This window comes from Chelonoidis abingdonii, chromosome 2 (assembly GCF_003597395.2).
Source record: "Chelonoidis abingdonii isolate Lonesome George chromosome 2, CheloAbing_2.0, whole genome shotgun sequence".
Classification (NCBI taxonomy): domain Eukaryota; kingdom Metazoa; phylum Chordata; order Testudines; family Testudinidae; genus Chelonoidis; species Chelonoidis abingdonii.
The window spans coordinates 70,171,493-70,197,307 of record NC_133770.1 but is presented as its reverse complement, the minus strand read 5'-3'; the positions used below and the strand labels follow the sequence as shown (position 1 = coordinate 70,197,307).

Here is a 25,815-nt window from a genome sequence, read left to right as displayed (position 1 = left end):
CGTCTCCCCCGCCCCTTGGAATTCGGTTGAGGAGGCCCATGCGTCTCCCCCGCCCCTTGGAATTCGGTTGAGGAGGCCCATGCTATTATTTTTCTACCTTTGTACTTACAACTTGGAAACTGAAGATTAGAAACTTGAAGATAGAAAAGATCCCCTCTCATAGCTGAGAGGCAGACAAAGACACAGACCCAAACATTCCCTCCCTCAGCTTTGATAAATCCGGTTTCCTGATTGGTCCTCTGGTCAGGTGTTTGGTTCTCTTTGTTAACCCTTTGCAGGTGAAAGAAACATTAGCCCTTAGCTCTCTATTTATGACATTCTCCTTCTTGGAAAAGACAAAGATCAGACTAAATTTGTCTGATGCCAGTGATTCATTCGGAAAGCTTGTTTTCAGTATCTCACTAAAGGTAAAGAGTAGAAATCATACTTACAAGCCAGGAAAAATTCCTATTCTCCCCAGAAAACAAATTTACATTAAACATTCTGTGCCCCACAGTGCCTCTGAGGTACCACCCTGCAGTAGGAGTGGTACAGAGAGTATCTTCAGAGGAGAATTCCTTACTGAACACAATACTATGGGATACATCTGCTGCTACACCACACTGGTGTTTGCAGCATACTCCTTCCGTGTGAGGGGAAACAAGGCCATGACCCCTCTTTCTCGATGTCTCTTCTTACCCCCATTGCGGAGGACGTCTTATTCCAAAGGAGAGTTATGAAAAGAGCATCCCTTCTCTCTGAGGAGTAGGGGGGACTGCAGTTGTACCCCCGTGCTATGAAGGAGCATAAAGGAAGCGGCCTCTTTGCACTGATTCACCTTTGAACCTGATGGAGAAATAGGACACGATCTGGTCCTACATGTGCAGTGTCCCAAAAATGAAAAAGGAAAAAAGGAAAAACAAATCAGTAGTACCAACCTAATATAAAATTTATCAAAACAACAAATAATCCACAAATTCTCCACTAACAAGTCTGCATGTCTCTCAGTTCATTATGAACAGAACATTTAGGAAAAACTCAGGATGGAAAACAGAGCCAAGCAGATGCTGCTTCCACATCTCAAACCAGACATCTTCTACATACAAAAAGACATTAAACTCCTTTTAAAACTCAGTAGCCATTTCTACTTATTTCACAAATTCCTTCACTGACACCAAACACTTGGCTTCTCAGGGAAAGAATGATAAATGAACACCAGCCTATTCTGTGATATCAGATTGTGAGTTGAAGTTGATGGAAGAAACTGCTGAGTAAAAGGTAGCAATTAAAGAAGCGGGACATAAACTAGGGGATGGGAAGGAAAATAGCCCAGGTCTACATACAGAAGCAGAGAGAATAGCCTTTCTTAGACCCAACACAGTGTCACCTTTCAGGCTGATGATGACAGACAGCAGTGCAGGTAGGCCGGTATGGCGTTCCAGCAAGCTATTTACAGCCAGTACAGCGTACTGGAGGAGAGGGCTGGGGGGCAGGTCTGGGAGTTCTTCTCCTTCCCCCACTGGGAAGGACAGCGGGGAAAGGAGCAGAACACTGGCAGCCCCCTCAGTGGCTGTACTGCCTGCTCCAAGCCTCTCCCCCAGCCCTGTCCCTGCAGCAGGACGAGGACAGAGCCCCCCTCTCCCAGTAATATGGGAGGGGACAGGGAGAAAATGGGGGCCCTGGGCTGGGTGGTGGGGAGTCACATGGAGGGGAGGTCACATGCTCACCATAGCTGGTCACCTCTCCCCTCCATGTACCGATAAGATATGGATTTTACTTGCACCACTGATGACAAAGCAGGTTCAAGTTCACCATTTGATTCAACCATCAGCTTGTTAATGGGACTAATGGAAGAAAGAGAGGAGAACCCTGTGATGTACATTCAAAGGCATATAAAAAAAAAAGAGGAGAAATTCTGACTTCACAGAAGTCACCACAGAGTTCCCATTCAGGACAGAGCAACTTGCACTCTGCATCATTTGACACTGAAGCCTGAACATTAAATAACATGCAAGCCTTTGAACCTGCCCCTGGTAGACCGAAAGTCCTCCCATAAGCCTGCTGCCCCTTGTGACTGCAGGTTTGGCAGTATAACTGAACCTGGCTTGGATGACAATTTGACTGAAATGCTACATATCTAGTGGGGAGTGAAACCTGATGTAAATTTAAATCTTCCTCAAGGAGCTATCTAAGCTGTTCACTGTAGTTTCCATAAATATTTTAATCTTATTTCCTTTGCTATTATGGTGTATGGTTACTAACCATAATATCAGTAACTATTTAACTACTTTTTAAAACCAGAATGTGTAGATATTAAATAAAAATGGTATAAATCGATGCTAGGGTTATTTATAATACTAAATTACAGTCAGTGATCTGAGTTTTCCCTTAAATCTTCACCAATGAAGTGTATCCAGTTATCTGAATAAAGATGGTTCTCAGCCCACATGGAATTGATAGTGAAAAGGCAAATACTATACACAAAGCCAGGGAGATGGAGGACAACCCTACAATTCCTCTTTTTAATTTAAATACTGCAGTATATATGGCAAATTCTGTACCTTAAAACATGTTATTTTACCTGATCAGCTTGATATTGTAAATGAAATCTAAAGGAAAAATGGAAGATATAAAATGGCAAAACCCTTGAATTTTTATACCGTTGCATAAAATTTAGTCAAACAAGTCCTACTAAAATCAGTGAGAACTGTGTGGAGAAAAACAGTGTGCAATGCTGTTAAAGTTTAAGGAAATGTGTGATTTCTATCAAAGTTTATTTCAGATTTAGATTTTTTAGTTTTGCATATTATCTACCTCTCAAATATGAACCACTGAAAAATATATTGTTTCTCCTTCAAAAGTTTCGATACAGGCACATTGTCCATATAATATTTCCCAACAGAAGGAAAAATTATCCTTAAAGCTAAAAGGCAAAAATGCTTGTCTATAATTCTTTTTTCTAGCATAGTTGTGGTGCAGTTGATACTATCAATACCATCTGACAGCTAAAAACAGTAGCATGGACACCTGATCTGCGTTCACTGCTAGGAAAGACTGTCTATCAAAGCCAGTCAGAGGCACTGGCTTCCTCCAGGCCATGGGGGTGCTCAACCACCCCTCTGCTCCAGGCTCCACCCCCACCCGACCCCTTCCCCCAAATCTCTACCCCCACCTCTTCCCGCCCTTGCTCTGCCCCGAGCCCTGTCCCCACCCCATCCCTTCACCCAAGCAGCCACCCATGCTCCACTCCTGCCCCCTCTCTTCGTGGCCAGTTCCATACCCTCCCACGAGCACACCGTGTCCCTACTCCTCCATCTGCCCCCCCAGCATCTCCTGCATGCTGCAGAACAGCTGATCTTCGGGAGTCATCAGCTATGATTGCCTTAACAATGGTGTTGCCAGAAAGTTGCCAGGGTAAAGTAAACTGGTTTTCTCAGTAGAACTCTAGAGGATCTGGGACTTTAACCATCTGGCTGAAGTTGATCAATTGGTCACACGACAGAGGGGACACAAAACATATTTAAGATCAGGATCTGTCCAGGCTCTTCCTCTTTCTCACTGACCAAACACTGACTGACAACAGAAGGGCCACAGTAGGGGCTCTAGCTGCCTGACACACAGACTGAACCTAAAGACTCACCAGAAAAGGTAAACACAGACTTTGGAGAGAGCATGTAGATTTTTGGTGTTTTACCTAAAGAGCTGTAACTTTTCTATGCTTTGAGAGCTAAGAGTTACTGTGGTTCTGGAAACTCCTGTGCAAAGCTCATGCTCTTTACATTATCTGTCCTGTGGCTCTGAAGAGTTAAACTATAAACCAGAGCACCCATAAAGTAGGACTCTGGAGGAAAGCATGCAGAAGCAAAAAACAATTACCTATATTTCGTAACTGTTGTTCTCTGAGATGTGTTGCTCACATCCATTCCATTCTAGGTGTGCGCGCGCCCACATGCGTGGCTGTTGAAGATTTTTGCCTTTGTGGTCCTCTAGGGCCAGCTGTGGCGCCCTCTAGAGTGCAGTGCTCATATCGTGGTACATCAAGCGCTGCCTATGCCCTCTCCGTTCCTTTTTGCCAACAACTCCGACACGGGGGCAGGAGGGCAGGTAATGGAATGGACATGAGTAACACATCTCGAAGAACAACAGTTATGAAAGGTAGGTAACCGTTTTTCCTTCTTCAAGTGCTTGCTCATGTCGATTCTATTCTAGGTGACTCACAAGCAGAATCAATGGAGGTGGGATCAGAGTTCACAGTCTTGTAGTTTGCAGCACTGCTCTGCCACACTCAGCATTGCCTTAAGCCTGTTGGGTCAGCGCCTAGTGTGATGCAAATGAGTGAACGGACAACCATGTTGCAGCCCTCTTGAAACAGCTCCTGCACCAGGAAGTCTGCTGATGACGCTGCGCTCCAGTCGAATGAGCTGTCACAATCACCAGTGGGGCACTTTTGCCAGCTCATCGCAAAAGCAGATGCAGGCTGTGATCCAAGACTAGATTCTCTGGGTTGACACTGGGCAACCTCTCATCCTGTCAGTGACAACGACAAACAACTGCACTGACTTATGGAACGGCTTTGTTCTGTCTATGTAGAAGAACAGCGCCCGTCTGATGCCCAAGGTATGCAGCCTGCGCTCCTCATCCATCGCATTTATTTACCATCCTTTGGACAAAGGACTGGTAAGTAAATGTCTTGACCAGTATGGAACTTGGAGATGACCTCAGGCAGAAAGGCCAGGTGGGGATGCAGCTGGACCGTGTCTTTATAGAAGACCATATAGGGCGGCTCCGAAGGGGTCACTCACAGGCATAGGCCTGCTGCAGTCTGAGCAGGGCTTAAATCCGGGAGACCATGGCATGCCCCACCTGGGACAAAGTCCTAATGGGACCCTAACTATTAAGTAATTACTTAAGTATTAGTTAGTTAACAACTACTTAACACTATCAAATGCAAACTATGTACAACGGTCCTAAGAGATGAAGTTCAGAATGGTAGAAATTGCTAGCTCTTGCTAAGTAAGAAAGGCAATCCGACTGACCACCATGGGTGGTAAGAAGGAACTGTGAAGGTATAGGGCTGGCAGCACCTGATATACAGAGGCGTGAGCGCGGCACTCCAGGGAGCGCAACAGCCAGCCCTACGGGTACTGCTAAGACAAAAATCTCCAACAGCTGCACACGTGGGTGCACACACACACATCTAGAATGGAATCAACATGAGCAAGCACTCAACTGGGGAGATCTGGGCACTCCTTTCAGGACCCACGGCAGTTGGACTGCAAAGTCCACATCTACAGGAAGGTGCCAGACAGGGAATGTCTACACTGCACACTAACTCTGAGCTCTGACTAAGCCCCCACCCACAAATCAGTCAGCAAGCACTGAGGTGCCAGGCTCTAGGACTCTGCTAGGGGGATGAGTGAAAGACCAAGGCCTGCTGTGACTCAGGTCCAAGGCTCACCATTTTGTAGTGTGGATGCAGCTCAAGCTGCAGATCCAAGTCAGAAGGTCTCCATAGTTCAGTGTGGATGGCTACTGTGACTATGAGAGCCAGGGTCCAGCAATTGTAAAACCAGCTTTACAATGCAGTGTGGACACTCAAGTGTGGGCTTGGAAACATTGAATCCACAGACACAGGTTTACAATGCAACGTACACATACTCACTGAGACCCAGAATTAGAAAACAGTGACAGGGCACTGCCTGCCCCAGCAGGCTTTGAAGCACATGGAATCCAAAACTGAGTCCTTATGACCACCCATAAAGGGGACCTAGACTTGTTCTTAAGAATTTTAATCAGAAACTGAAGATTCGATACTAGATGTTACCCTGATTTGCAGTGTCACAGGTTGCTCTCTAGAATGGAAGTTGCACAAAAGCTTCCTTATGGAACACCTGGAGTATGCCCTTGGTGATTATTAATGTCTCCCTTCCAAACAATGGACCCAGTTCTTCCCCCTCTAGCTTTCAACAGCCAGGAAAGGCATGGGCCCAAAGAATAATTTGTGGAACAATGAGTTCTCAATAGATCTAGTAACTCTGATGAACCTTCACGGCCTAAACTCAAGCAGAGAAGTCTTAACCTTTGTACCCTCAAGATACCACTCTGTTTGTACAGAAGCAGACAGCTCAGTTTGAATCTGCTCTATTTTACCACAGTGTAATCAAAATCAGAGATTCAAATCAGCCAACAAGAAAATCAACTCCGTGTATGTTTATACCTCAAGACAGAGCTGTACATTCCAACTTGAGGAGACATAGCAATGCTAGTCCTGACTGAGCTGGAGTGCTAAAAATAGAGTGCAGTTGTGCCCCTGCAAGCACCAGGAGAGGCAAGTTGCCATTACTAATTATAGTGGATGGTAATAACATAAGAATGGCCATAGTAGGTCAAACCAATGGTTCATCTAGCCCAGTATCTTATCTTCTAACACTGGCCAATGCCAGAGGGAATGAACAGAACATGGTAACTGAGTAATTCTTTGTCATCCAACACAGTGTGACACAGGGCCAGAAAGGTTAGGGAATTTGCAGGCTAATTGACCTAAATTCAACTTCTAAAGACATATTAAGGAAGTATATAAATGGTAATTAGGGCTATTCCTTATAAATAGCTAACACAGCCATGTTAGATAGACTAGAGCTTTGAAATGCAAACTTGTATTGTTAAAGAATTAGAGGTAATGTTAATTGTGTGTGTTTACCTGTATCTTGGCAGATGTTAACCATGTAAACAGATAGTTCCTGTCTGTTACTATATCTGTTAATTCAAAGATCAAGATGTTAACATTTAGATGAAACTTGGGTATGAACTCATTGTCTATATTTCACTTCAGGCAGTTTGGGTGATTATGTCACATGATGAAATCTCCAGAAATTCATCCAACCAAAGCTGGCAATCCTATCTTTCACCTGGCTGCCTGGGAGGAAGCCCATAGGCTGGGTTGCTTTAAGGGAACTGTGTTTTGGCTTCTGTGTAACCAGTAAGGTATTGTAGAAGCTATTTTGTTGCTGGCTTGGTGAATTTAAGTATTAGAATACCCACCAGTTTTTGGGATCATCTATCCTATTCTTTGCAGATTGCCTTAACTGAGCAATCTCAGTGTGCCCCCCCCCCCCCCCCCCCGGAGCCCCAGTCATAACCAGTTTCTGGCAGTCAGAGGTTTAGAGACACCCACGCATAGGGGTTGCATCTCTGATCATCTTGGCTAATGGCCACTGATGGACCTAATCTCCATGAACTTCTCTAATTCTTTTTTTGAACCCACTCATACTTTTCATGTTAGCAACACCCTGTTAATGAATTCCACAGGTTGAATGTGCACTGTGTGAAGAAATACTTCCTTACGATCGTTTTAAACCTGCTGCCTATTAATTTCTGGTTCTTGTGTTATGTGAAGGGATAAATAACACTTCCTTATTCACTTTTTCCATACCATTCACGATTTTATAGACCTCTAAATCATATTCTCCCTTAGTTGTTTCTTCTCTAAGCTGAACAGTCCCAGTCTTTTGAATCTCTCCTCATATGGAAGTTATTCCATACTCCTAATAATTTTTGTTGCCCTTCTTTGTACTTTTTCCATTTCTAATATAGCTTTTTTGAGATGAGGCGACCAGAACTGCATACAGCATTCAAGGTGTCGACGTACCATGGATTTATATAGTGGCATTATTGTATTTACTATCTTATTATCTGTCCCTTTCCTAATGGTTCCTTACATTCGGTTAGCTCAGAGGTAGGCAACGTGCGGCACGCGAGCTGATTTTCAGTGGCACTCACGCTGCCCGGGTCCTGGCCACTGGTCTGGGGCCTCTGTTTTTTGATTTAATTTTAAATGAAGCTTCTTAAACATTTTAAAAACCTTATTTACTTTACATACAACAATAGTTTAGTTATATATTATAGACTTATAGAAAGAGACCTTCTAGAAACGTTAAAATGTATTACTGGCATGCAAAACCTTAAATTAGAATGAATAAATGAAGACTCGGCACACCACTTCTGAAAGGTTGCCGACCCTTGTTAGCTTTTCTGACTGCCATTGAACACTGATGGATGTTTTCAGAGAGGTATCCATGATGACTCCAAGATCTCTTTCTTGAGTAACAGCTAATTTAGACCCTATCATTTTGTAGATATTGCTGCGATTATGTTTTTCCATGTGCATTACTTTGCATTTATCCATACTGAATTTCATCTCCCATTTTGTTGCCCGGTCAGCCAGTTTTGTGAGATCTGTTTGTAACTCTTCACAATTAGCTTTGGACTTAACTATCTTGAGTAATTTTGTATCATCTGCAAACTTTGCCACCTCACTCTTTACCTCTTTCTCAAGATCATTTGTGAATATGTTTAACAGCACTGCTCCCAGTACAGATCATTACGAGACACCCCTATTTACCATTCTCTGCATTCTGAAAACTGACCATTCAGTCCTACTCTATGTTTCTTGTCTTTTAACCAGTTACTGATCCATGAGAGGACCTTCTCTCTTATCCCATAACATGTCAAAAACTTTCTGAAATTCCAAGTACACTATATCCACTGGATCAACCTTGTCCACATTTATTGACTCCATCAAAGAAATCTAATAGATTGGTGAAGCATGATTTCCCTTCAGAAAAGCTATGTTGCCTCTTCCCCAACAATCACGTTTATCTGTGTGTCTGATACTTCTGTTCTTTATTATAGTTTGAACCAATTTGTCAAGTACTGAAGTTAGGTTTACTGACTTGTAATTTCCAGGATAGCCTCTGGAGTGTTTTTTAAAAATTGGCATCATGTTATCCCCCAGTCATCAAGTAGAAAAGCTGATTTAAGTGACAGGTTACATACCACAGCTTGTAGTTCTGAAATTTCATATCTGATTCCCTGCAGAACTCTGGGGTGAATGCCATCTGGTCTTGGTGACTTATTACTGTTTAATTTATCAAAACCTCCTCTACTGATATCTCAGTCTGCAGCCATTCCTCAGATTTGTCACCTAAAAAGAATGGCTAGGTGTGTGAATCTCCCTCACATCCTCTGCAGTGAAGACCAATGCAAGAATTAATTTAGTTTCTCTGCAATGTTCTTGTTTTTCTTGAATTTAACTAGCTCCCTCATTTCTGTATGCCTCCCCTTTTTGAAGTTAAATGCTACTGTGGTGTGCTTCTTTGGTGCTCCCTTTAAAAAGGTTACTAAAATTATATTATAAATCACTACTACTGACCCAAGTGCAAACACTTGATCAAGTGTGCGACCAGCTACATTAATTGAGCTTTGATAACCCCATAGTTACCAAGTAGCCATAAAGCCCTGAACTGATGCTGAAGATTCATCATTCACGTGGATGCTAAAGTCACTGAGCACCATCTAATATCAACTAACAAAGATTTGGGTTTGGAGAAAGATAATTAATAAACCAAGACTAGGGCAGCTTGACCCTATCCTAGGACTCTCATACAATATGAATAAACTATGGTTACATCTATACATGAAGCTGGGTGTGTGATCTCCAGCTCAAGCTGACATACTTATGTGAGGTCTCACTAAGGTCACATCATAAAAATAATAGTGTAGCCGCAGTAGCACAGGCAGTGGCAAGCAACAGCGTGAGCTAGCCATCCCACCTGCAAAATTGCCCAGATTCTCTGGATACATATCCAGGGTAGCTAGCCTATATTGCCGCTCACAGCAGCATGTGGACATCAGCCCATGCTACTATGGCTATATTTCTATTTTCTGTGAGCTATTTGGATGACAGCTAGCATGCATATGTCTACTTGATCTAGAACTCACATCCCCAGCTCCAGCTGTAAACACAGCCCATATATGATACAGTTTTAGGCTAGGACACCACCTAGATGGTACAGACACACCACCCCATCTCCAATCTCCCTTAGGCTCATACTGTACCAAAAAATTGACTGATACCAACTGTGTTAAGACAGGTCAAGCATATTATCCAACCATTATCAGTAATACTTGTTAGATTACGGGCTTCATCCAGACAGACAGGTTCTCTGTAATAGCTGGCTTCTTTTGTATGATGCCCCAGCATGCACTTTGCTGGTATCATCACTCTCATCACACTGCTGCAGACTGGGGACAAAATAAGTATTCTCTTCCTTGTCATTGCAAATTTTAATTTTTTTTTCACTATTCCTATTGTTTATCCTGTAAGGTATATGACATTAAGAAAAAAATGCAATGGTGTGGAAGAACCACTTGCCTTATCTCCAGGCTTCAGTCTGCAACACTGTTCAGTGACAGGTGTGATGACACCAGCAGAGTACATGCTGAAGTATCACACAGAGGAAGCTGCAGCTCATGAACTTGAGGGGGAAAAAAATAAAACATTGTTAAATGGTGAAAAAATGTTATGAAATGTCCCCTTTACTAGTCCCTAACCAAAATATCCTGATGCTTTTATAAGGTGTACAGATTACATTCAGGAGTCTTTTGCAGCTTCATCAACCTAGGAAAATAAGCATCTTAGTATTCTGGGAAACAGACTTAGGTGATTCTCATTACTTTTTTTAAATTAATATTCTGAAAACATGCCCTGACTCACTATAGTGTAGACAAATATGAAAGATCTTCCTTTTTAAAATTCCTAGGTAAAATTCTGGTTCCAATGAAGTCAGTGGCAAAATCCCCATTGTCTTCTATGGAACCAGCACTTTGGCTCCTGTGTGTATCATTTCTATCTTCCTTACTAAATGTCCACTTTACTCACAATATACATTAAGCATCCAATTCAACAACCACTAAAGACAACATATGTCTTTCCACTGACTTAAAATGCCTCGTAAAACTACCCAAAATCCCAGAATTTCAATGACACTGTAGTGAATGCTGACTGACTAGAATAATTTTTTATGCACTGTTTCTTTTTGTCAAGAATATGTAAAATAACAAGTATCCTGAGATGTTCTAATTAAGTCATGCTTACTTGACTAAGTGTTTCTTTAATAACTATACTGTTCCTGTACTGTACTAAAGACATTTTCACCGGTTTTATCCCTGTAGTATTGTATTCTTTAGTAATTACTTTATTGCAGACTAACTCTTTCGTTGAGGAGGACTTGCATCCTATCATAGTTTATTGAGCAAATATATAGAGCCCTCTAGTCACTCACTGTGCAAACAAATTCTACTGAATAACTGTTGACCACTTTGCTAGGGTAAATGTTTACTGTAGTTTTACAGCCGGGAAAGTATTTCTGTCAAAGAACTGTTAAATATTAAATTACTGTATCTGTCTGAGATAGACTGACCCTGAAACAGTGGATGCTTTGAAAATATCCGTATTAACCACATGCCACATCCAGAATGAAACAACAATGTAAACCAAAGATAGCCTATGCACTTACCATGGTAACCAAGGTTTGTTTGAAAAACATTCCACAAGGTAATGTTTGCTATCACCCTGATTTCACATTGATAGTAAATGACAAATTGGAGCAACTCTGTTAAAACATAATTCTGAACAGACTGTGAGGCACATGCTAGCACAAAGTAAAAAAGGTAAGAAATTATTATTATGGAGAGGTGATACTCTCTCTCTAAATTAAGACTGAATTTGTCTTCCCATTATATACCTAATTTTCACAACTACCTCCTAACTTAACAGTAACAGGCCAAAAAGCAAAAAAGAACGTCCTTGGGATTTGTGAACAGAAAGTGTCCTTGCCTGGGCATCTTAATTCAGTTTGCCCCAAAACGTAAGAAAATGTATCTACAGTCCACCCCATTAAATAATTATAAAGCACAGGCTGAATCCCCTTCATGTCCTTCCTCTATCTAGTGAAAAGGCTAATGTTTATATAGTGACCTTTATTTCCCATCACACCTTGCCAGAAACTAGGATACTAACATGGCTGCCAACAAAAATAGTTACCCACCATTTAATAACTATTGTTGTTCAAGATTGGTTGTTCATGTTGATTCTAATCTAGGTATGCATACGCCCATGTGCACAGTGATTGGAGATGTTTGACTTAGCGGTATCCGTAGGGCCAGCTGTGTCGTCCCCTTGAGTGCCGCGCTCATGCCCTGGTATATCAGGCGCTGCCGGTCCTACGCTCGCTCAGTTCCCTCTTGCTGACAACTCTGACAGAGGAGTAGGAGGACAGGTAATGGAATGGGCATGAGCAACACATCTTGAAGAACAAAGTTATGAAAAGGTGGATAACGATTTTTTCTTCTTCAAGTGCTTGTTCATGTTTATACCATTGTAGGTGACTCCCAAGCAGAATCCTCAGAGGTGGGCTCACAGTTCAAGGCATTGCAGATTGTAGCACTGCTCTGCTGAAGCCAGCGTCTTCTCAAACTTGCTGGGACATGACCTTGATCAGAAACACCAGGTGCAGGCGCAGCTGACTTTTGTCCTTGAAGACCGTATAGGGCAGTTCCAAAGTGAGCCCTGATCTCTGACCCTCTATGGGCTGACGTTATAGCAACCAAGAAAGAAACCTTCCAGGAGAGAAGCAGGAGGGACCAGGAAGTCAAGCGTTCAAAGAGATGACCCGTGAGCCTGGACAGCACAAGATTCACGTCCCAAGGAGGGCCCGGTTCCTGGATGTGTGGGTAGAAGTGCTCCAGCCCTTTCAACAATCGCATTGTCATGTGATGGGCAAAGAGAAACCTGCCCTGGACCGGGGGCTGTAGCAATGAGATGGCCACCAGGTGGACTTTGATGGAAGAGAGGGAGAACCCTTGAAGCTTAGGATGCAGCATTTAATCCAGGATGTCCTGGAGAAAGGCCTGAAGGTGCCACTCCGAGGCCCAATATTGGAATCTTTTCCATTTTGCCAGGTAAGTTGCCCTGGGTTGAGGGGTTCCTACTGCCGAGCAAAACTTGCTGAACCTGGGCCAAACATGCCCTTTTGTCCATGCTCAGTCGTGCAACAGCCAAGCTGTCAGGTGCAGCACTGCCAGGTTCAGATGCAGCAGGTTGTCATGGGTCCGAGACACCAGATCCGGCTGAAGAGGTAGCTGAAAAGGCAGGCTGTCAACAGGTCCAACAGCATGCCGAAGCAGTGCTGATGGGGCCACGAGGATGGCGCTCTCTCTCTCCTGCTTGACATTAACCAAGACCCTGTGGATCAATGGCACCGGCGGAAAGGCATACATGAGTGCCCCAATGCTCTGCTCCCAGTGTCACCAACCTCAGAACAACCAGACATTTAGACACATTTTCCATCAACAACAACAGAGGTTCATTTTATCTGTGATTTAGCTGTAATCCCAACAATTAAAAACACCTTGAACTATAATATCCTAATCTTACAATAATTACACAGTACGGTATCATTTAAATCAAACTGCACCTGTGTTTACATCACTGAGCCATGCACAGATCCTATAGTCCTACTTGAACTCCTAGTTAACTAATTTTTCTTTCTACAAACAGTGTTACTGTTTGAGCTCCTCTAAGTATGAAGGGTCTGGTATGTTACTATTCCAAAACTCTTTGTGCCAGGAAATTAGCTCTAAAATGTAACTCCATATACATATTTTCAGATCCCAGGTTAATGGTTTGATTTTCTAATTTTTTTAAAAAGGTAAACAGTTGAGCTGTTTTGTTTAAAAACACAAAACTAGTAGAAAAAGAAGAGAATATCTACATTTCATCATATTCCAATTTTAGAGGAGTTCATTTTAAAAAATCAAAAGCTCTAACCCTATGTGACAGACTGTCTCTTCCCCATGCCATATTCCTGCAACTGAAATCAGGTGGAGGTTTTAAATTGTTCGTACATTGATTTTCCTCCTTACATATACATAATGTAAACTTCAGAATTCATCACTCTGCTACAGAATTCATATCCTTTAGTCTTTTTTTACACAGTTCTTTCTTTCCTCATGCAGTATACTTCTGATTTTTTTATGTATTTCTGAGTATTTCTAAAGACACCATTTACAGATTTGCTAAAGTTTATAATAGATAAAGTGAAAATTAGAGTTGACTACAGAATGCACAACTGCCAAAATAAATGAGACATACAGGAAAGATGCAGCATATACATATTATATATGCATGAAAAAAAGGGCGGATTTCAACAGTTTCACGCTGCTCATAAAATTACAATTTCTAAAATTCACATTTTCGGCTCTTTGAATCAATGGTGAAAAGAACTACAGCTCTATAAATTCAAAAATGTAATGTAACAAATCATTGTACACCTGTGGAAAAGCTATCAATATGCAAAAAGTTACAAGTTAATGCATAAACAGGTAAATTTCTAACATATTTACATACACTAATACAAAATCTTGTGAATCTGCATGAGGTAAGAGGTATTAATTTTTACATTCACCACACATTAAAAACAGTGTCAGATGCTGAATGTTCATGGGAATAAATTTTCAAGCACAAGTAACGAAGCATGAAATAGGAAGTCACAGATTAGAATGACCTTTGAAAAGAGACATGGTACAGTATTTTATAAAAAGAAAGTCTTTCAAGCAGCATACATAAATCACAAAGGACTACTCACCATGTCATATGCAGTCACAATCTTTTTCAAGACCTCTGGAACAGTCCCTTGGATCTCCATAGTGGGATACTGATCATTGAGATTCAGTAGTACCAAGGGTGTACTATCAGGTCCAACCAAGCGGGTAGACACTGCCAGAATACACTGCATAAGATTTGCTACAGGAGAAAGGCCACATAATTCTTTGAATGAAACTACTGCATTCTGTTAAAAAGAAAATAAAAAAGTTACTTTACAGTTAACCATGATTTTTAGTCTCACATTCATTCAGTTTAATAGACTTACATTTCATTGTACAATAGTTATAACCAAGTGACAGTGTAGAACTATCAGTGATTTTGTCCTGGAAAAATGGCAGTTTTCCAAAGCAAACGAAGTATCACAGATATTTGCAATATTTTATTTATCAGAGATATTAAAATCCTGCTACAGAAAATAAATATTACTTAGAATAAAGAGGTTATAATATACTATTATTAACTTCAAATTTTCAATAAATATAAAAACAATGAACTACTAATCCATGTTGATTGAACAAGCTTTTGAAAATCTTCAAAAAGTACTTAAAATGTTTTTTTTTAAATTCAACTGCTTAAATGTTATGTGCTGAATGTCTCAAATAAACTTAGTAAGGTGGAGGGGGCAAGTCAGTCCATTTGTAACTTTAAACATACCTATTGTATATGTCAGCATTCTCCAGACATGCTGAGGATCTGCTGGCTCCCACTTGGTGTGATGCCAGAATGCTGCACACCACTAGTGATGTCACACTATCACTTAGATGACCTTCTAAAAGTATTTGTTAAACATAATATTGTACATATTCCAAGAGTTTATAGTATTTTTATTTTGTAGGCTAGAATATCAAATCTATATGTTTAAACTTAAGAAACATTGAAATATTGTAAACATCAGCCATTTATCTTAATCCTATAAAATGATTCCAGCCTCCAGTCAATTCCCATGATGGGAGTGCTCTCCACCATAGTGAATTTAGGGTTGTTGCACTAAGTGGGAGGTGGCAATCTGTGGCAAGTCTGGAGTCTGTGGACCTGTAAGAGAAAAATCAGTAAGTTTAAGTAACAAATGTTCCAAGTGCTCCTCTTACCTTGATCATTTGGGATATTCTGCACATATTTTAAAGCATATGACAAGTTTACAGGTCTTAAGTCACATTTTTACTTTCTGAAAGACCTTTATACTGCCAGAGGGGTGTAAAGTGGTTTTAGTGTAAATGGGAATCAGGGCTTAAATGCTTAGGCCACTTTTAACAGACAATCCACATCAAGATGACTTCAACCTATTTTTAAATGAACATATTATGTATAAATTTGTATACTTAAATTATTTCCAGTACAGTGACTGGTACATCACTCAATTATTAACATAAATGTTTAACTGTGACAGTAATTAGCCATTGGAACAATTTACCTAGAGTTGTGATCAATTATCCAATAGTGACAATTTTTAACTCAAGATTGGATGTTTTTCTAAAAAAATACGTTCTAGGAATTATTTTGGGGAAATTCTATGGCCTATGTAACACAGGAGGTCAAACTAGATGATCACAATGTTTCCTTCTGGCCTTGGAATCTATTAATTTTATCTTTCAAATAATCCATTTTCAATTTTTAGTAAACCAAGGCTAGTTGTAATGATTAGATTGGAATTTAATAAAACAATAGGACATCTGAAAAGACAGACCTTATCTTGCTTTTCATTTATAGATTTCAAACTTTACAAATGTGGATAAGCATTACAAACAGCAATTTTATGGGGAAAAAACCCTAAGACCCAGGGAAGTTAAGTGGCTTGTCTAAGGGCACATAGCAAGTCAGTGGCAGGACAGTGAATAGAATTCAGGTCTTCTGACTCCCAGTTTGATGTCTTACCCACTAGCTCATGCTGACTTTCATGATTCTCTGCACTGCACTGCCAAGCAACGTGGATGTTCTATACCGTATCCAGTATAATCACAGACATCATACATTCAGCTGTGGAAGTGATACCAGCTTTTGTATTAGTAACACAATGCATATTGCTGACTACAGAAAAAAAGGCCTAGATATGGCTAAAGGGATTCTAATGACTACTCAAACAAGATCTTGGTGTAGTTCATTATACTTCTAAGTGTACTTTATTCCATGAAATACTTTTCTATTTCATATTTAAAATAACTAGATACCTGAAGTTGTCTGTCTTTATAGCTGCTATATCATGGCAATTATAGTAGTAAATAGATATGTAATTAAGAAATTAAACCATTTCAAATTCCCTGACTTATACATTTTGCAATTGTCTTTATTTTAATGGACTTTTTTTTAGGCCAGTTTATACAAGGTGTAGCACACATCATATTACAATTTAAATTTTATAGATATGTTATGCAAATCTGTCAGTTAAAATAATCAAAATTAGCATCCTATCATTCACTTCAACTCTACCCCTCTTGGGAACATTTCCAGGTATGCTACTGATAAGTTGGGAAGATGTAAATACATCTTTCAAAGTAAAAGAATGAAATGCATACAAGGAAATTCCTTCCCATGCACTGACCCTAAAACCCCTACTAAATTAAGTTTTTCAAAAACACACCAATCTGAAAGATAAAATAGCATACTAGTTATGAGCACACTTTCGTATTGTATATTCAAGTCTTAGGATCCAGGTTTCTCCTTAAGGCACTCTAATTCCATTGTGTATAAACTAGGAGATTTTTTTTTTTTTTAAGAGTCTTTCGTTAATTACAGATTACATTCATATCTAGTCTGCAATCTGAATCTCATTTACCAGTCATAATCACGCCTCCACATTTTGCTAGTGATCTTTGCTTATGGAATGGAATGGGAAGTTGCAGGAGACTGGATACAATTCATAAGAACAAGTTTGCAACACATCATGCAAATCTGTCAACTAAAATAATCAAAATTATTCTATCATTCATCCGCTTAAACTATATCTGTCTTGGGGACATTTCCACATATACTAGTAATAAGTTGGGAAGATGTAAATGAATCTTTCAAAGTAATAGAATGAAATGCATAAAAGAAAACTCCTTCCCAATCACTGCTCCTAAAAACCCTAATAAAATTACATTTTTCAAAAACACACCAATTCTGAAAAATAAAATAGCATGCTAGTTATGAGCACACTTTCTTATTGTATATTGATCTTAGATCTTAGATCCAGGCTATCCTTGATTAAGACACCTTAAAAAAATCTCCTAGCCAGTACACAATGGAATAACAGATCTTCCTTAATTACAGATTAGAGTCACATCTAGTCTGCAATCTGAATCTCATTTACCAGTCATAATCATGCTTCCAAATTTTGTTTGTGATCTTTCCATATAATAATGTCCTTGCCATAAATCATACTGAATGGAATAGGGAAGCTGCCGGATACAATTCAGAAGAACAAGTGTAATCTTTAAAGTTTGCAATACTGTTAAAATCTTTCATTACAACAACTTTCAACATAACTTTATTCATAAACAAAAGTTATCTGCACTGATATACAGTACAAACACCCTTTTAGAATCTGGAATTGAGCCTCAAGCATGTTTCTTTGACCCAGTTTTTCTTTAAAGTCACATAAAATAAAATTTAATGGGTAACTTTTTTGATATGGTTATACTTAATTTTATTTTTTAATGCTAGGACTTTTACTGTAGCTTTTATATACACCTCTACCCCAATATAACGTGATCCGATATAACACGAATTTGGATATAACGCGGTAAAGCAGTGCTCGGGGGGGCAGGGCTGCACACTCCGATGGATCAAAGCAAGTTCGATATAATGCAGTTTCACTTATAACGTGGTGACGTTTTTTGGCTCCCGAGGACAATGTTATATCAGGGTAGAGGTGTAGTTAAAAGCTTCATCAAACAGAATACTATTCTTTACATTTTTCTCTACCCTGTTCCAGATCAGCAGTTCTTGTACCAGGAATGTTTATCAATACACAAAAGATGCAATCTAACAGTGGGATTCATAACCCAGCATTTTAGCCTATACTACTTCCTATCATTCTGCGATACTATATTTGTTTGATATTGCAGTCTTTAAAACACCCCTTTTGGGGAAGAAGGAGTAACTCCATCCCCATTTAATATGTTTGTAAAATACTAATGGTCTTTTGGATTCCGGTAAGGGAAGGATCTCTTTGAAAGGTGATGTGAGAAAATTTTTCATCTCATAAAGACACAGGAAAGCCATCACACTATGTTTCATTTACAGAGTCCTTGAGAATTCTTTCAGATATGAGGGGGTCTCTGAATACACAGTAAACTGTTCACAAGTTTTATTATTGTTAGTAATGTTTTCTCCCTGCACTTCTATTTTACTTAATTTCTTAAAGCTGAAAAGTAGCCTCTACCCTTTTTTCCAGTATATCTAGTGTACTCTTCTCAAGAAATAGGGCCGGTTAACAGGTTTGAATTATAGCGCAAACCATGTGTTTGTACTAGGAGTTATCTTAATAGACAATATCATCCAGCTGCTGTTCAAATAGAGTCTGTTTTTAAATTCAAATAGTGTAAAAACATGATAAATGAATGATATTATAAAATGCAGTTAACATTTACATATCTACGTAACACACACTGCAGACCCACCATAATGCAAAAGTACAACTGTGCCACAAACATTGATAATTTCATAGTAAAAACTGTACCTGCATATTTTCTCTCAGATCTGTGGCATCCCGTATAGGCTGGAGAGCATTCTTGAATACTTCATCTATGGTTTTAATCCATAATGTTCTCATAGAGGCATATTCCCTGGATTTCTTTCCTTTCCTCACTGAGAGGCCCCGTTTATGAGGTTTCCCACCACCCCTTCGATTAGTAATGGCAACATGTACAAACAAGAAAGCATGTGCTAAAATTTCTCCAGTTAAAGATTGCAATGGAACATGCCGATAGCCTGCCTGTAAACACTCAAAGGGAATAGTGTACTGCCCAATAAATTCATCCCCAATGTAATCATCATCTAGTACTACAAAACGCATGACAGCAAGTTCAGGAAGATTAATTTGAAATTCAAAACTTTCATCAAAAATTGGATTGTCTCCATTTTGATGCACAGTTTTTGTCCTTTTTTCTGCACAGTCTGCTGGGATTCCATGAATTTCTACATATACATACGGATCTACAACATCACCTTTGGCACCGGACCCTTTGGGTTTAGGAAAGTTTTGCCCACTAATAATTTTAACATGAAGAAGCTGAGGTGAAACTCCAGGCACAGTATCTTTTGTATTTGCACTGAAGAAGGATACTTCCTCTCGCATGATGGCAGGACGAAGGACATAACCACAATTCCCATTTTGTCGAAACCAACCAATGTTAAGGTCCATCATTAAGCCAGGTGTCTGAAAGTTCATGGCTACTATCTGACAGCCACACTTCCAAAAATCCTGGGGATTCATATTACTAGAGTCAATCCTCATAGGGCTAGGAAAAACCCTGGCAAGAAAACGTTTATTGTAATTTACAAAGTCTCCTGGATTTTCATTGGCATACTTGCTAGCAAGCACTTCATTAAATGAACAAACTTCCCAGTATTTCTGGAGCTGAAATGAGACTTGAAACTCTTTGAACTGAACTGATTTACATATGCTTACCAATTCGGAAAGCTCTTTGCAAAGCTGAAATCGTTTCACTATCACAGTGTTCTGTTGTTCTGCACCCTCTTTCCCTACTCTTTGTGACATTTCTGCTCCTTCATCTTCATCTGTAACATCTCCCTCTAGCCCAGAGCAATTAGAGGAAAGCTTCTTTGCTTTAATTAGTATTTTCCCTTTAAGTGAGTCAGGTGAGGGAAGATAAGACTCTTCTATGTTTGGAGACTGTGTGTGTAGCTTGTCGCCCAAAATTTTCTTCATGTGTTGAACCATAACTTTCTGCTGCTTAATAGAACAATGATTTTCTAAACACAGAATAAGAGGGTATTCTGAAGCAAAAAATGCATACTTGTTAATAATGTCAATTACACTGCGGAAGACTATCTGTGATGTCATTGTATGTCCTGTATAAATTACAGGCTCATTATCTGGACCATCCCATACATCCAATTCAACACTTCGGCAACCCATTTTAAGAGCACGAATATATCCTGTGATATCTGATGGACCTCGGAACTGGTCCTCTATCAAGTATGTATTGTGAGAAGCGTTTATGAAATAATGGGATAAAGGTTGTTTCATATCCTGACAAACCTTTTTATGCTCTGGATCAAATATATGACAGTCAGGTGAAGTAAGATAATTAGTAAAACCATCTATTGAGAGCCAGCCCTTTTCCTGGCCTTCTTTTGATGGTTCATATTTGTGAATAATTTCAAGACTTATTTCTTCTGTGACATGTGCCATTCCCTGTTCTGCTTCTAAAAACATCATAAGGTCCTTGGTATCTAGGAATTCTTTATTGCTGGAAAACTGAACCAATAAGAAGTAGATCTCAGGTCGGGTACAAAGTTCATGGAAAACTTCAATAAATTCTTCCTTTGTGACTTCAGTACCAGTTTTGTCCTTGGATCTATGTAACTCTTTGAACTTCAGCTCAATTTTACTTGTTTTTAAACCCGGATTTAATTTTTTTATAAATTGAACAGCTTTATAAAGGGCTATATGTCCAAAATTATCTACATCAGTTTCACAGAACATTTGTGAAACCCATGAAGTCCGCATATTATCTTGGCTACTTTCTATCATATCTAGTGTATGTTTTCCATAAGAAATTAGGTATCTTAGCCCAGTAACCCAAATGTTTGCAACATCTGCTGAGTTAGCAACGAGATCTAGAGACTCATAGTTATCTCCATAAATAATGGAAAATGCACAGTCTTCTGATATCTGGTCATAAATTCCATTGCTGCGGAATATATCTGTATTTTTTCCTGTTCTCACTTCTTTGACTGATTTAATATCAATCTTTGCTTTTTCTGAATCCTTCTTTGAAGGTTCCCAACGCAGGGACTGCATATCTGCATCTAAAAGAAAGTACCGGTGATATACTCTCGAGTTGGATCGAAACTTTCTGAGCTCAGAGCCTTCAACCATTGCATTAATACAGTCACTTGCACTACTGATCTTCTTCTCAGTCGGCATGCTGCTAAATGACACAGTCTTCTTCCGTTCTCTCTTTTGTTTTGTACCATCCTGTGGATTAAAAAAAAAAAAGTCAATATGAACTTGTTTATAGGACATGCAAAATCTTTATGTTCAAAGTTCAAAAATTAATTGAGGAAAATCTAAGAAGGTATGTTGGACAACAAATCTTTTGTTCTGACACCACAAATGCAAAATCTGACACATTAACAACTGCTTAATGATTGTGTTTGCATAACTATGTATCTGGCATTTTTAAAAACATGGGTTTTTTGCATCACAAAGCTTAAATTTTGTGGACATACAAAACCTAACAAAAAAGATTTTAAAAGTAAAAAAAAATGCATAGTATTTTGTTAGTAGCAGCATGGTGAAATAGCTATCTCACATTCTACTAACAAGATAGTGGGAAGTAATCTGTTCCCCTGAGCCCCCATGCAGTCCTTGTAATCATTTGTAGATCCCTGACACCGTATTAAATAGAGTGCTTAGATATCATGGCGATAGGATCCTTAGAAATACCAGAGACAGACTGATACACAAATAAAGAGAGAGGTCATGTCCTCACAGAACTTACAATCTAAGTACTGACAGGCAAAACAACATACACATAGGTCTTCCTCCCTCCCTATCCTGCCCACTGAACATCTCCAATACACACTCTTCCCAACCTGAACTGGGAAAATTCTCCACTAGCCATATCTAGCTGCTTTATGGCAGCTTAATGATTTTAGCAGTCAGGAAAGTCTGATGGAGAATATTGGGATGTACAGTAGTGATTTGGGGGGATAGTCTTTGCTAAAATTATTGGGGATTAGAAGGTGTCACATAAGAGGAGTATCTTAAGGAAGAATTTGAAGGGGGACAGGTGAAGGCATGGAGGACCAGGTTGGCAACAGTAGTTCAGCCTCATCTTCAGAACAATGATTCACCCCCCATTTCTGTTTTGACCCTAAATTTTCCTTATACATTAAAAAGTCATTTTCTGCAGTAGTTAAAGAAAAACAATATCACTTAGCCAGCTCCAATCGAACTTTGTATCCAGTTTAAGTTCACCTGAATGACAATAACCTAGTGCAATATGTAATGAGTTTCAAAAGAGAAATAATTACATATGTTCATTATCTTGCACCATTCAGACAGAAATCAGCCTGAGAAAATTTCTAGGGGTGTTTGAAAAATGGCCATGCCTTGCAAAAGGATTCAGCTTCTTGTCTGTAAGTTCTAACACAATCCTTCTCATAGAAGAACCTCTTGATATCAGATCTCAAGAACAGCAATTTTTCTATTTGTATAATCCTGCAAGGTTCAACTAATTACTTTTCCAGATTTGTATAGAAAAGTTTTGGTGGAGTGTTTTGTTTTGTGTTGTTTGTGAGGGAGGATTTTCTCCCTAGTACTTTTCCTCTGGAAATCTGTTTAATTTTCATTGCAGAGCTAGCAAAGATTGCGAATACGGGCTGCGGCAGGGGTACTTTTACTAGATTGTTGTCGCTCCGTTCAAATAGAATATTTGAAATACAGATACATTTTCACATAACAAATTTCCTGAAACATTTTCATATGTAATCAAAGGACACTAATAAAAATATGCATCTCACAACACTGCTTACTTGATACCCTATATATAGCACCTAATCTAATAGAGAAAAGGCAAAATGCCTCTCCATCAGTGCATTTGGAAAATACTCATTTAGATGTGAAAATGGAGAATTCTGTTTTTCTGATTTAATATGTGAAGCTACCTTGCCAAGTGTTTAATAGATTCAGTACTTGTAGTTCCACATATAAATATAAATTTATCAGACACTAATATTGTCTGATATTTAACAACAGCAAAATCTGTTTTAAGAGACCATCCAAGAGACCAGCAAAAATTAGTTGCCGTATAAACATGTTTTTTAACTACAGATCAAACTAAACTGCATTGAAAAACTCATGGGATTGCTTCTTGGAGTTGGTCCTTAATTATAAATTGTTCTTTAAGTATTTTAGATTTTCAGCAACAATTTCATTAGAGTTATTTTCTGAGTTTCAATAAAATTCAGTGATAAATTTAATTATTATTTGCATGGAGGGGTCATTTATTTTTATGTTCTTGTAATACTAGGATACTAATTCTTATTCTCCAACAGACAAGCTCAACAGCATACTTGCATTGTCTCTCTCAAAACAACCATGTCTAATAAGTGGATGGCATGGGAAGTCTGAATTGTTTTGTGCATTTTTGAAATTTTTTAAAGACAGAACAAATAAAATACTACTTCAGATTAAAACCAGGGTGGATGAAAATCAATGATTTAAAAAAATTGGATTGTTTTTATTTAAATCTTTTTTTATACACTGTGTTTTGAGGAAAAAAAACCTATCTAAAGATAGTTTTAATTAAGATACATTATAGCTCAAAGATATCTCATCACGGAATAGGAATTACAAATTCTAATTCTATAGTATGAGACAATATATTCATGTAATGTTTAAGAAAAGTTCCAATAGTTTGTGGATTAGGGACCCAATTTTATGCGGTTTCTGGAGCTTCTGTATAGATTATTTAGGTTAATCTTTCTATCTACCCAATAAGACTCAGTGCTCAGTCTAGAAGGTATTCAGAGATGCTTAGTTTGCAGTTCTCAAACTGTGGATTTGTGTCTCCAGAGACAACATACTTGTTAACAGCAAAAATGTTTTAAATAAATAAATAATATACCGAGGTGAGAAATAACAGACCTCAACCCCATTGTCCCTCTGCAAATTTGTATACACAGAGTCAATCCCTTACCTCTCTCTAAAAGTGCAAAGTTCCAAAAAGTTCAGTGAAGATTGCTGGGGGCGGAACAGATCTGGACAAGGAGAAGTAGTCTTGAGATAAATGTTAGAAGGGAGGGTCAGGCAGTAGAAACAAAAGTGAAACTGTTTGAGCAGCACATTCCAGAAGTCTTGAGGTCTTTCTGAGTGTAGCCTTCATTGATTTGAGATCTACCATACCATTCTCTCACTTTAAGGGAAAACCTATAACGGCAGCAGGCCGCAAAAGAAGTTTGGGAATATTTTAATGAAGTTCCCATACCTGTGGATAAGACAGGCATGTGTGCAAAATGCAAACAGTGCAACAAAGAAATGCAAGGCCTGGTTGCCGGAATGAAACAACATCATGAGAAGTGTTCCTGCTCAGGAGGAAGCTGCCTTGAAAATGATGAAAGGAACATGTCTGAACATGCAGGATCTTCAGGTTGCTAAACTTTTTTATTTCATACTTCTTTCTTAAGGACTGCCTGTCTTCCTTCTGGACTGTTCTTGAATTCTCATGTTTGAGCAAGAAATATAGCTGTTACTCTATGGTACTATCATTTTAGATGCAGTTGTGATAAAAATAAATAGTTGAAATAGGCAGATCTTCCTTTTACAATTTCACCTTTAAATTACTACTGAGTACCAGTGAATGCAATGGTAATAGTAATTAAATAACTGCATTCACTTATTTTGTTTAGGAGAATTCATCCTCAACATACAGGATTCTGAAGACTATACACCTTCAAGATCACCATCATTTTCTATAGTTGCAGCGTTATCTGCCAATGATAGTGTTTCAGCCACATCATGTATGTCACATAGCCACAATATATTACCTGTAGCAAAAAGTAGTAAAAATCTCCATTATCCAGAAACAACCATAGATAAATTTGTGATAAGAACCAGCAGATTACAAAAAGAGGTAATAGAAAAAATAGAAAAATCGTATGACTGAGCATCCACACTTCATTAACATAGTTCAGTCATTAAGACCAGGATATAGTCCACCCAACAGAGCAGATATCGCAGGCAAATTGCTGGATAAAGTGTATGAAAGAGAAATTGAGCAGTGTGTAAAAGGTCTAGAGGGTGAAATTGTTAACTGAGTCTTGATGGGTGGAGCAATGTCCACAATGATCCTGTTGTATCTGCTTGTGTGACAAAAGAAGAAGGGAATGTCTTCCTCACAGAAACAATTGATACCTCAGGAAATGCACACACAGCAGAATACTTACAAGAAGTAGCAATAAAAGCTATAACAAATTGTGAAAAAAAATTCAAATGTCTAGTATGCAGCTTGGTCACAGACAATGCTGCAAATGTATTGTGATACAGCATGGCCAGAAGGCAGCATAAGAGTGTTAGCAGGGGGCCTTATTCCCTGCCAAGGGAGGAAGGTTTGCTTTAGATTAACTAGAACAGCTGTGGCCAATTAGAGCACCTGACT

The 25,815-nt window shown here is 39.1% G+C and overlaps 1 protein-coding gene across 5 annotated transcripts in view; it reads right to left on the bottom strand.

Moving 5' to 3' along the window:
* PLCL2 (phospholipase C like 2) overlaps window positions 1–25,815 on the bottom strand; it is a 194,443-nt gene that overhangs the window by 53,630 nt on the left and 114,998 nt on the right. For all 5 annotated transcript variants that reach the window (XM_075062434.1, XM_075062433.1, XM_075062436.1 and 2 more), the window contains 2 exons: window positions 19,143–21,629; window positions 14,466–14,669 (listed from right to left, as the gene is read on the bottom strand). In XM_075062434.1, coding sequence (XP_074918535.1) covers window positions 14,466–14,669; window positions 19,143–21,629 — 2,691 coding nt within the window. The remainder of the gene's footprint in view (window positions 1–14,465; window positions 14,670–19,142; window positions 21,630–25,815) is intronic.